The 13,346-nt window shown below is 41.8% G+C and overlaps 1 protein-coding gene across 1 annotated transcript in view; it reads left to right on the top strand.

Annotated features, from left to right (window-relative positions):
- The window catches only part of LOC132866439 (complement C3-like), a 120,420-nt gene that overhangs the window by 98,691 nt on the left and 8,383 nt on the right, over positions 1–13,346 (top strand). Inside the window, exon 37 of the mRNA XM_060899199.1 lies at positions 12,046–12,141. Coding sequence (XP_060755182.1) covers positions 12,046–12,141 — 96 coding nt within the window. The remainder of the gene's footprint in view (positions 1–12,045; positions 12,142–13,346) is intronic.

The raw sequence follows: 13,346 nt of genomic DNA, 5'->3' as shown, positions 1-13,346 counted from the left end.
GCTGTTCTGTGAGATTGGACCATATGAGCTAGCCTTCAGGCCCCATGCAAATCAATGAGCCTTTGACAACCATGACCCGTTCACTGGTTGTCTTTCCTTGACAACTTTTGGTAGGTACTAACCACTGCATACGGGGAACACCCCACAAGATCTCATCTCATTATCTCTTGCCGCTTTATCCTGTTCTACAGGGTCGCAGGCAAGCTGGAGCCTATCCCAGCTGACTACGGGCGAAAGGCGGGGTACACCCTGGACAAGTCGCCAGGTCATTACAGGGCAAAAATAATAATAATTATTATTATTATTATTATTATCTCATCATTTCTAGCTGCTTATTATTCATTCATCTCATCTCATTATCTCTAGCCGCTTTATCCTTCTACAGGGTCGCAGGCAAGCTGGAGCCTATCCCAGCTGACTACGGGCGAAAGGCGGGGTACACCCTGGACAAGTCGCCAGGTCATTACAGGGCAAAAATAATAATAATAATTATTATTATTATTATCTCATCATTTCTAGCTGCTTATTATTATTATTTATTATTATTATATAGGGCGGCACGGTGGTGTAGTGGTTAGCGCTGTCGCCTCACAGCAAGAAGGTCCTGGGTTCGAGCCCCGGGGCCGGCGAGGGCCTTTCTGTGTGGAGTTTGCATGTTCTCCCCGTGTCCGCGTGGGTTTCCTCCAGGTGCTCCAGTTTCCCCCACAGTCCAAAGACATGCAGGTTAGGTTAACTGGTGACTCTAAATTGACCGTACGGTAGGTGTGAGTGTGAATGGTTGTCTGTGTCTATGTGTCAGCCCTGTGATGACCTGGCGACTTGTCCAAGGTGTACCCCGCCTTTCGCCCGTAGTCAGCTGGGATAGGCTCCAGCTTGCCTGCGACCCTGTAGAAGGATAAAGCGGCTAGAGATGATGAGAGATGAGATGAGATTATTATATAGCACCTTTCTCACACCCAAGGTTGTTTTACAATTAAACAAAAAAAAAGTCCACCAAAATAGGGTCAGGATGTAATTCCAGTGGGATAGTGGCACACAATCCCACCAAAAGGTGTGAAGGTGTGTCTCACATCACCTGCACAGCCACCACAACACCACCAGGCAACATCACTTGGAATACCGTGCCACAGATCCACAAAGCAAGCACAGAAGCACTGCTGTACAGAGTGCCTGCACGTCCCGAACCACCTGCACAGACACCACCACGCCACCAAGCAGCATCGCTCGGAACACCACACCAAGCACAGAAGCATTGCTGCACGGATCGCTGGATAACCCTGATGTTGAAAAGAGGAACGAGCTCACTGAAGTCCATAGCGAGGAGCACAGGCATCACTCATGGCTTACCAAGGCCTGAAGGAAACCGATGCCCAAAACTGGGTCTGGAGCTACACCACAACCGGCAGACAAAACATTCAAACAAAGAACAAATATCAAACTATACAAACACAAAAAGATAAACAAAGAGGAAAAAAGAAAAATAAAAAGATCTGGTGAGAAGTAGCAACCAAAATGCGCACAGTGTACTCTTAACCGGAAACAGAAAAAAAAATTTTGGAGATGCTCAGACCCAGTTATCTCGCCATCGCAATTCGTCAAACTCACTCAGATCCTTACGCTTGCCCATTTTTCCTGCTTCCAACACATCAAGTTCAAGAAATGACTTAATATATCCACCCCTTGACCGGTGCCATTGTAATGAGATAATCAGTGTTATTCATTTCTTCACCTGTCAGTGGGTTTAACGTTATGGCTGATCGGTGTATAGTGTAATATATCTACTTTATTGTGAAGTCTGTTTATGCTTCTTTGTAGCGGAGCTCCTGCGCAGGCCAAAGGCCCACGTGAGCGGAGCCCCATAGGCATAGAGTGTGGATACATAAAGAAACCCATCGAATTGTTTGCTGATGGTTTCGGTCCTGTGCGTGCCTGCCACCATACCAGTGTTATAATAATTACCAATCATAGACACTAGGGGCGGCACGGTGGTGTAGTGGTTAGCGCTGTCGCCTCACAGCAAGAAGGTCCTGGGTTCGAGCCCCATGGCCGACGAGGGCCTTTCTGTGCGGAGTTTGCATGTTCTCCCCATGTCGGCGTGGGTTTCCTCTGGGTGCTCCGGTTTCCCCCACAGTCCAAAGACATGCAGGTTAGGTTAACTGGTGACTCTAAATTGACCGTAGGTGTGAATGTGAGTGTGAATGGTTGTCTGTGTCTATGTGTCAGCCCTGTGATGACCTGGTGACTTGTCCAGGGTGTATCCCGCCTTTCGCCCGTAGTCAGCTGGGATAGGCTCCAGCTTGCCTGCAACCCTGTAGAAGGACAAAGCGGCTAGAGATAATGAGCTGACACACTGCCTAGTGGCCAGTGTTAGTAATTACCAGTCCTAAACACCACCTAGTGGCCAGTGTTAGTAATTACCAGTCATGCACACTGCCTAGTGGCTAGTGTTATAGCCGATAAAGAAATAAAACAAAAGAGGCTGGCTATGATATAAGAAAATTCTACAACCCAGAAACAGATGGGATCTCCACTTTTAAGCAGTGCCTAAATCTATACAGTGGGGCAAAAAAGTATTTAGTCAGTCACCAATTGTGCAAGTTCTCCCACTTAAAAAGATGAGAGAGGCCTGTAATTTTCATCATAGTTATACCGCAACTATGAGAGACAAAATGAGAAAAAAAATCCAGAAAATCACATTGTCTGATTTTTAAATAATTTATTTGCAAATTATGGTGGAAAATAAGTATTTGGTCAATAACAAAAATTCATCTCAATACTTTGTTATACCCTTTGTTGGCAATGACAGAGGTCGAACGTTTTCTGTAAGTCTTCACAAGGTTTTCACACACTGTTGCTGGTATTTTGGCCCATTCCTCCATGCAGATCTCCTCTAGAGCAGTGATGTTTTGGGGCTGTCGCTGGGCAACACGGACTTTCAACTCCCTCCAAAGATTTTCTATGGGGTTGAGATCTGGAGACTGGCTAGGCCACTCCAGGACCTTGAAATGCTTCTTACGAAGCCACTCCTTCGTTGCCCGGGCAGTGTGTTTGGGATCATTGTCATGCTGAAAGACCCAACCACGTTTCATCTTCAATGCCCTTGCTGATGGAAGGAGATTTTCACTCAAAATCTCACGATACATGGCCCCATTCATTCTTTCCTTTACACAGATCAGTCGTCCTGGTCCCTTTGCAGAAAAACAGCCCCAAAGCATGATGTTTCCACCCCCATGCTTCACAGTAGGTATGGTGTTCTTTGGATGCAACTCAGCATTCTATCTCCTCCAAACATGACAAGTTGAGTTTTTACCAAAAAGTTCTATTTTGGTTTCATCTGACCATATGACATTCTCCCAATCCTCTTCTGGATCATCCAAATGCTCTCTAGCAAACTTCAGACGGGCCTGGACATGTACTGGCTTAAGCAGGGGGACACGTCTGGCACTGCAGGATTTGAGTCCCTGGCGGCGTAGTGTGTTACTGATGGTAGCCTTTGTTACTTTGATCCCAGCTCTCTGCAGGTCATTCACCAGGTCCCCCCGTGTGGTTCTGGGATTTTTGCTCACCGTTCTTGTGATCATTTTGACCCCACGCGGTGAGATCTTGCGTGGAGCCCCAGATCAAGGGAGATTATCAGTGGTCTTGTATGTCTTCCATTTTCTAATAATTGCTCCCACAGTTGATTTCTTCACACCAAGCTGCTTACCTATTGCAGATTCAGTCTTCCCAGCCTGGTGCAGGTCTACAATTTTGTTTCTGGTGTCCTTTGACAGCTCTTTGTTCTTGGCCATAGTGGAGTTTGGAGTGTGACTATTTGAGGTTGTGGACAGGTGTCTTTTATACTGATAACGAGTTCAAACAGGTGCCTTTAATACAGGTAACAAGTGGAGGACAGAGGAGCCTCTTAAAGAAGTTACAGGCCTGTGAGAGCCAGAAATCTTGCTTGTTTGTAGGTGACCAAATACTTGTTTTACAGAGGAATTTAGCAGTTAAGACATTAAAAATCCTCCAATGTGATTTCCTGGATTCTTTCCCTCCATTCTGTCTCTCATAGTTGAAGTGTACCTATGATGAAAATTACAGGCCTCTCTCATCTTTTTAAGTGGGAGAACTTGCACAATTGGTGGCTGACTAAATACTTTTTTGCCCCACTGTAAGTTACTGCTGCTTCATTTGCTCATCTACACCTACAGATGATGGACCAGACACTACACATTGCACACAGCTATGATTTATCTCATCTCATCTCATTATCTCTAGCCGTTTTATCCTTCTACAGGGTCGCAGGCAAGCTGGAGCCTATCCCAGCTGACTACAGGCGAAAGGCGGGGTACACACTGGACAAGTCGCCAGGTCATCACAGGGCTGCTACGATTTATATTACTACCATTGACACTCTTGTTCATATACTGTGACTGCACATATTCCACCATCTACAGTTATGATCTGCACTTTAGCTACTTTGCTCCTGCTTTGCTCCTGCTTGATCTTTATTTTACTTTACTTTCTCATTTAATTTCCACTATTTTTTCATTTTATTTTTCATCTTTATAAGTTAGCTTTTAAAACAAAATGCCAGGGGGCAAAAAATCCAGGAGATCTTGCAAAAAATGCACAGAACTAGAACAGAGGATTTCTATCCTGGAATCAAAGATTGATGCCCTGCCAAAGACGGATGAATTAAGAGTGATATCTCATGAAAGGAGTACAGAAACAGTGGCTGAGAATGCAGAGATTGCACCCCGACAGGCCGATGGCATTGCAGATCGAGTGGATGAATTCATCAATCTAACAGGGCAAAATGTGAGTACAGAAAACTGGCACATGTTGGGTGGCAGGCCCAAAAATAAAAACAGAAGAGTAATTACCTCAACACCAGTTCGTTCTGATACTATGCAACCCATGCTCCACAGCCATGCTCTTAGAAATAGAGCCAGGTCTACAAGCTACAATAGGATTTACAATCCTATGGAAAATCCACAGCCCATAAGGCTTCAGAACAAATTTGAATGCCTCAGGGATGTGGAAGTGGAATTTTCAGGCAGAGAAACACATCATAGAAAGAGATTGCACCACAACCGAAGAGCTGTGGGAAGAGGCAAAAATCAGCTCGTAACACCACCTGATCCCACAACCCTTGTTCTTGGTGATTCCACTGTAAGACATTTAAAAGGACATGGGATGATTATTTGCTGCCTTCCAAATGCATCCATCTCTGACACCAAAGACAGCATTTTGAAACTCATGTCCGAGCATAAAACTATCAAATGTATTGTTGTGCATGTGGGAGCAAATGATATTTTCAGAGAACAGCTGTTTGTCCAAGATGATTTCAGAAAACTTTTTTCTGATCTCTATAAGACTGGAATACAATCTTTTATCAGTGGCCCACTCCCTGCAAGGGGAAGCTTTGCATTTACTCGACTCTTCAGTCTTAACACCTGGCTTGGAAAAACTTGTTTTTTATTTGGTATGAACTTCATAGACAATTTTAACCTTTTCTGGAATCGCAGAGAATTCTTCAAGCCAAATAGCACTGAACTCAGCCGAATTGGGACCAAAGTTTTAGCGGATCACTATAGCCTCGCTCTACAACATGCAATTTTCTCTCAGCCAACATTGAGGAAAACAGTTGATAAGATATCGCAGACTGACCCAGTTACAAATATCAACAATACCTCTGCAAAGCCAAAACAATCATCCATGCAAGTCTTCACCAAGGACACACAGTCATCTGGGGCAGACTGCCAAGAACCATCTGGGGCAGACTGCCAAGGACATCAACAATCACATGAAGAATGTGAGCATGCGATTCCATCCAGATTGAGGACCTGACCAAAGACAATCATGCCAAGGCTGTATCATCCACATCTCAACCCCATGCAAGTCTCACAGAGACTGTCAGGGAGACAGTCACCACAGAGACAGTCATGAAGACACTCACAAAGACCTCACCAAAGTCCCAATCTCAGTCTCGCTCTTCTGACTTTATTGTACCATCTCCGTCTCCCCCCTGCATGGATTTCCCTAAAAGTATGCAGAGACTGCTGCCAATGGCTGCACTCTCTTTTTCCAGCCCAAATCATTCGTGACAAGCAGTGTACCCAGTTCATCAAAAATCAACCAACAGACTGAATTGTGTTCCCCCAGGACTTTCAGCTGGCTACCAATCTTTTTCACCATCTAAAAAAATACATGACATCTCCAATCCTTCCCCCTTCCAACCTCATGGAACATACAGAGAGTCTTGTATGATGTGCTGTGGGTCCCTGCATTGGGTGTAGTTTTGAAAACAAGCTGGGACCCAGTATGCCTATGCCATTCTCTATTCCTATGTTGATAAGAAATAGAAAACATAGAGCATATTTAACCCAGGGCGGCACGGTGGTGTAGTGGTTAGCGCTGTCGCCTCACAGCAAGAAGGTCCTGGGTTCGAGCCCCAGGGTCGGCGAGGGCCTTTCTGTGTGGAGTTTGCATGTTCTCCCCGTGTCCGCGTGGGTTTCCTCCGGGTGCTCCGGTTTCCCCCACAGTCCAAAGACATGCAGGTTAGGTTAACTGGTGACTCTAAATTGACCGTAGGTGTGAATGTGAGTGTGAATGGTTGTCTGTGTCTATGTGTCAGCCCTGTGATGACCTGGCGACTTGTCCAGGGTGTACCCCGCCTTTCGCCCGTAGTCAGCTGGGATAGGCTCCAGCTTGCCTGCGACCCTGTAGAAGGATAAAGTGGCTAGAGATAATGAGATGAGATATTTAACCCAGGGGGTAAACCAGTCTAGTCTCCTTCCTGTTTCAAAACAACATCAGAGTGCCAAAGCGGATATTACTTCTAGACTTTCTGTAAAGCTAGCTCTTCTGAACGTTAGATCACTTTCAAACAAGTCATTTTTAATTAATGATCTTATCTGCAAACACAATCTTGATTTTTTGCTTCTAACTGAAACTTGGCTGGATCAAGCAAATAGTGCTACCCAGGGCCGCTGACAGCTTTGGCTGGGCCCGGGACAAAATGCTCTGAATGGGCCCCCCCTAACAATACCCCCCCCGGGCCAACCCACACACCCACCCACCTCTCTTATCCCAGTCTCTACTCACTCCAACCCTTAAATGACAGGTATTCAAAAACCATTCAACCAGTCAACAACCATTTCATTTTAGCATTTCAACATTTTTACAGTTTTAACATTTTAACATTTCCTTAGTCTGCAACTATTCAGGTGCGAAATGCAATGCGCCGGACTTTTGTTGTGCGTGCGTGCGTACTGTCCAGTGTGAAAAGCAGAGAAGAACACACCGCTCAAGAAACAGCGGGATATGATTGTGGGCTAATGTGAATATTTTTAGCTTCAATCAGATATATGAAACACAATGTTATTAAGCCGTTGTGGTTATGAAATGATTCAATGCCCTGTGCGTTTGATATGGTGTTCAGTGTGACTGGCTCTCCCCTCGTTTGTAACATGAATTGCGTGCCACGCGTGCCTTGGTTGGGGTTACTTTACGGGGCTGGAAAAAGTTGGCTGTGTCTTACCCAGTGATGGGAATAACGGCGTTAGAAATAAACGGCGTTACTAACGGTGTTACTTTTTTTTAGTAATGAGTAATCTAACTAATTACTTTTTACATCGTTATAACGCCGTTCCCGTTACTTACAATAAAATACTATGCGTTACGTTATTAAAGCTGTTCTCATCTGGCACGCTGCTCGTTCAGCCTTTCTTTACTCTGCTTTCGTGTGGGGCGGGGAGAAACGAGACAATGGCACAGTAAGCCAATCAGAGTAGATTTGGACAACATACGTAGGTAGGCCACGCCTACTGCACTACTGCGCGCTCTTTCAATCAGAAGACCCAGCGATGGCGAGCGGTCAGCCCAGCACTGCGTTTTCACATTGGAAATACAGCCATTACTTTTCATTACTTGAAATAAAAGGCAAGAGTGTTTATGTGCAATGCACATTATGTCGAGGAACAAAGCGTTTGTTCTCGTCAGTGGCCAGTAATTAGTAACATAATTTTAATAACTACAAAAATATATTACATTTGATAGATGTCTTCTCACATTGTCCCACAAAAATATTAATATAGTGTAGATAACATTACTAATTGGTTCTGTTAAGTGTCCATTTCAGTCATTAAACACATTTAACATTCACTTTTATTATGATTACACTAATTGAATTTGATTTTTTTTGAGGGGGAACAAAATGTAACGGAATAATTACTTTCCCTGGTAATTAGTTACTTTTATGACAAAGTAACTCCGTTACTAACTCAGTTACTTTTTGGGAAAAGTAACTAGTAACTATAACTAATTACTTTTTGAAAGTAACATGCCCAACACTGGTCTTACCTGGCTCAGCTGCCCCACTGCCTTTGCTAGTACCTGCTGCATCATCCGAATCTTTTTTAAAATATTTATGCAGTGAGCCCCTGAGTCTCTTGGTTTCTTCCTCTCTTTTCTTTTCTTTTCTTTTCTTTTCTTTTCTTTTCTGTGCTCCTGACTTGTGCATGTTGGCAAATGGCACGCACGCTGATTGTCGAAGCGCTATGATCGAACGATGTCTTTTTTTTTCCCCTTAATCAAAGAGTCAGACCAAACCATTTTTGCATTAGGGGTGGTAGGGGGTTCTTGACGCCTTTTTCAAAGACAACAAAGGCAAAAGATCTAGAAATAATTTATTGAATGCAAATATAGCACATTTCTCCCCCAAATCAACACATTTTGAAATGAAAAAAAATAATTTAATCGCAACTTCATGAGAGCCCAGTTCTGGGCCCTCCCCATTCCTGGGCCCGGGACAACATACCCGTTTGTCCCCCCCTGTCGGCGGGCCTGGTGCTACCACCCTTATTGAAGCAGCTCCCCCAAATTTTAATTTTATGAATGCTACCCAACAGGGGAAAGGTGGAGGGATCGCAAATATATTCAAAGCCTCTTTTCAATGTAAACAATCCTCACTTGGTGATTTTACATCCTTTGAACACTTATGTGCACTTGTTACATGCTCTCCTAACATATTGTTATTAACTATTTACATGCCTCCGAGACATTCAGCCAAAGTTTTTCTAGAAGAGTTTGGTGAACTGTTGTCAGTCATTTGCTTAGAGTTTGACTGTCTTATTATATCTGGGGATTTTAACTTGCATGTAGATAATCCTGAAAACACTTATGCCAGAGAACTACTTGCACTTATTGACAACTTCAACCTAGTACAACATGTACAGGGGCCGACCCACTCTTGTGGTCATACCCTTGACCTCGTCATCACAAAGAGTCTTACTGTTTCTACTACTGTTGTTGACCTGGCCTTATCTGATCATTTTTGTGTTTTCTCTGATGTTTCTATGTCTCCTCACATTCAGAACAGCTCAACGACTATGGGTAGGAGAGTCATAAATGACAACACATGTTCTCTTTGAGCAAGCTCTCTCTTGGATCTCAACCAAGATGTCAGACTCTGTAGATGATTTACTGGAAATTTTTAATTTAAAAATGACCCAAATTATGGATGGCATTGCTCCATTCAAAATCAAGAGTCAATGACAAGCAGAAAGCACCATGAAAGTAATACCCAGCTGTTAAATTGCTAAAGAGAGAATGTAGAAAGACTGAAAGAAAATGGCGTAAACCTAAACTTCACATCCATTATCAAATCCATAAAGAGATGCTTTGTAAATATAATTATGAAATTCGTAAAGCAAGACAATCTTTCTTCTCCAACATCATCAACAGGAATATGAACAATGCCCATGTGCTATTTTCAACAGTAGAGAAGCTAACTAATCCCCCACCACAATTAGTACCTGAACTTCTCTCAGTTAATAAATGCAATGAGTTTGCATCCTTCTTCAAAGGTAAAATTGATAAAATACGGCAGAATATTGCTCATAATATATCTCAGTTGCAAATAATTGAAAAGCTGCAATCACCAGTGACACAGACAGACAACTTCAACACAATGTCAGAATTTTGTTTAGTTGATTACGAGACTCTTGAAAAAACTGTACAAAATCTCAGTTCCTCAACATCTGAATTGGACATTCTGTCCACCAACTTTTTTAAGTCTGTTCTTCACCTTATAATTACAGATGTGCTTCAGATCATAAATACATCCCTAGAGACTGGCATTGTTCCTGTATCTCTGAAAAAAGCCATTGTAAAGCCCCTACTTAAAAAGAATAATCTGGATGCTTCAGTATTAAACAACTACAGGCCAATATCAAATCTACCATTCATCGGGAAAATCCTTGAAAAAATTGTCTTCAATCAATTAACTGCCTTCTTGATATCAAACAGCTGTTTTGATAACTTTCAGTCAGGATTTCGTGCCAATCATAGCACTGAAACAGCGCTGATTAAAGTTATAAATGACATACGTCTTAATACTGATGCAGGCAAAACATCGGTCCTGGTATTACTGGACCTCAGTGCAGCTTTTGATACTGTTGATCACAACATACTGCTATATCGACTTGAACACTGGGTTGGGTTGACTGGTAAAGTTATTGATTGGTTAAAATCATACTTAAAAGATAGAAGCTTCTTTGTTACCATGGGAAATTGTACCTCAACATCAGTGTCCTTGACCTGTGGTGTCCCCCAGGGGTCGATTCTTGGACCATTACTATTCAACCTTTATATGCTCCCACTTGGACAAATTATCAAGAACAACTCAATTTTGTATCACTGCTATGCAGATGACACCCAAATTTATTTTGCTCTATCACCTAATGATTATGCCCCCCTTGAATGTCTCTACCAGTGTATCGACCAAATCAACAACTGGATGTCACAAAATTTTCTTCAGCTGAACACAGATAAAACAGAAGTAATTCTATTTGGGAAAAAAGATGAAAGACTCAGGATTACCACTATTCTTGACACAAAGGGGATTAAAACAAAAGATATGGTTAAAAATCTTGGTGTTTTCATTGACAGCGAGCTAAACTTTGACAGTCACATGAAAGCAATCACTAAAACGGCATTTTATCACCTAAAAAACATTTCCAAACTAAGAGGACTTATGTCAAAATATGATCTGGAAAAACTTATACATGCCTTCATCTCTAGTAGGGTTGATTACTGCAATGGCCTTTTCACAGGCCTCCCAAAAAAGACCATCAAACGACTTCAGGTGATTCAAAATGCAGCGGCTAGGGTTCTCACACGAACAAAAAGAACAGAGCACATTACTCCAATTCTAAGGTCCCTTCACTGGCTTCCAGTAAGCTATAGAATTGACTTTAAAGTATTGCTGCTGGTGTATAAATCTCTAAATGGTACAGGGCCCAATTACCTCTCTGATATGTTGCAGCGGTCTAACCCAATCAGATCTACCAGATCAAAACAGAAAAATTTACTGGTAAAACCAGTTGTTAAAACAAAGTGTGGTGAAGAAGCTTTTAGCTACTATGCAGTACACCTATGGAACCAACTTCCAGAGGACATTAAAAATGCTCCTGCTGTTGGCAGCTTCAAATCTAGACTAAAGACCAAGCTGTTTTCAGATGCTTTCTGCTAACTGATTAATATTGTCATCTTTACATGTTTTAAACTTTATTAACTTTTACAGTCTCTGCATGTTTTAAACTTTACTTAACTTTTATTCTATTTTATTCTGCTGTTTTTTAACTGAATTTTTACTTCATTTTATTATTTTATTTCTACTATTGTTTAATTCTTATTATTTTTCTTCCCCATTTATTTTATGTAATTTTATTTTCTATTGTTTACTGTTTTGCTTTTACTTCTGTAAAGCACATTGAACTGCCACTGTGTATGAAATGTGCTATATAAATAAACTTGCCTTGCCTTACTTATATATGAAATATACCAACCAGTCTGCCTCATATATTCTGCATATTTTATATATTGTATTTGTACATACTGTAATCCACTCCGCTTTTCTTGATTCAATTAGTTTTCCTCCCCTCTCATCATCTCATGTACTGTATTTTGTTTTGCACATCTGTAGAGTGCCTCAGCTTTACAACAAGCATTTTGTGCACATACCAAACGTCAAACTTGATCTTGTGTTCTTTGTAGGGGAAAAATGTGTGAAATACTACCATCCTGTAAAGAAAGATGGAGCCTTGAACAGATTGTGCAAAGACCAGGAGGGTCTGTGCCAGTGTGCTGAAGGTACACACATTTACATCTGACAAATTCAATCAATAAAAACTAAGTGAATCAGGTTTAATATGTCTGGAATCCTCATGAAAGATTATAATGACAGTTTTAAAAAATGGATCAGATTTCAAAAGCTAATTGCATGTTTATATATATATATATATATATATATATATATATATATATGTGTGTATTACACAGTGGTGCTTGAAGGTTTGTAAACCCTTTAGAATTTTCTATATTTCTGCATAAATATGACCTAAAACATCATCAGATTTTCACACAAGTCCTAAAAGTAGATAAAGAGAACCCAATTAAACAAATGAGACAAAAATATTATACGGTACTTGGTCATTTATTTATTGAGGAAAATGATCCAATATTACATGTCAGTGGCAAAAGTATGTGAACCTTTGCTTTCAGTATCTGGTGTGACCCCCTTATGCAGCAATGACTGCAACTAAACGTTTCTGGTAACTGTTGATCAGTCCTGCACACCGGCTTGGAGGAATTTTAGTCCATTCCTCCGTACAGAACAGCTTCAACTCTGGGATGTTGGTGGGTTTCCTCACATGAACTGCTTGCTTCAGGTCCTTCCACAACATTTCCATTGGATTAAGGTCAGGACTTTGACTTGGCCATTCCAAAACATTCACTTTATTCTTCTTTAACCATTCTTTGGTCGAACGACTTGTGTGCTTAAGGTCGTTGTCTTGCTGCATGACCCACCTTTTCTTGAGATTCAGTTCATGGACAGATGTCCTGACATTTTCCTTTTGAATTCGCTGGTATAATTCAGAATTCATTGTTCTATTAATGATGGCAAGCCGTTCTGGCCCAGATGCAGCAAAACTTGCCCAAACCATGATACTACCACCACCACGTTTCACAGATGGGATAAGGTTCTTGTGCTGGAATGCAGTGTTTTCCTTTCTCCAAACATCGTTTCTCATTTAAACCAAAAAGTTCTATTTTGGACTCATCTGTCCACAAAACATTTTTCCAATAGCCTTCTGACTTGTCCACGTGATCATTAGCAAACTGCAGATGAGCAGCAATGTTCTTTTTAGAGAGCAGTGGCTTTCTCCTTGCAACCCTGCCATGCACACCATTGTTGTTCAGTGTTCTCCTGATGGTGGACTCATGAACATTAACATTAGCCAATGTGAGAGAGGCCTTCAGTTGCTTAGAAGTTACCCTGGGATCCTTTGTGACCT

The sequence above is a fragment of the Neoarius graeffei genome, chromosome 18 (assembly GCF_027579695.1).
Source record: "Neoarius graeffei isolate fNeoGra1 chromosome 18, fNeoGra1.pri, whole genome shotgun sequence".
NCBI classification, from domain to species: domain Eukaryota; kingdom Metazoa; phylum Chordata; class Actinopteri; order Siluriformes; family Ariidae; genus Neoarius; species Neoarius graeffei.
This window is presented reverse-complemented; position numbering and strand designations above follow the sequence as displayed.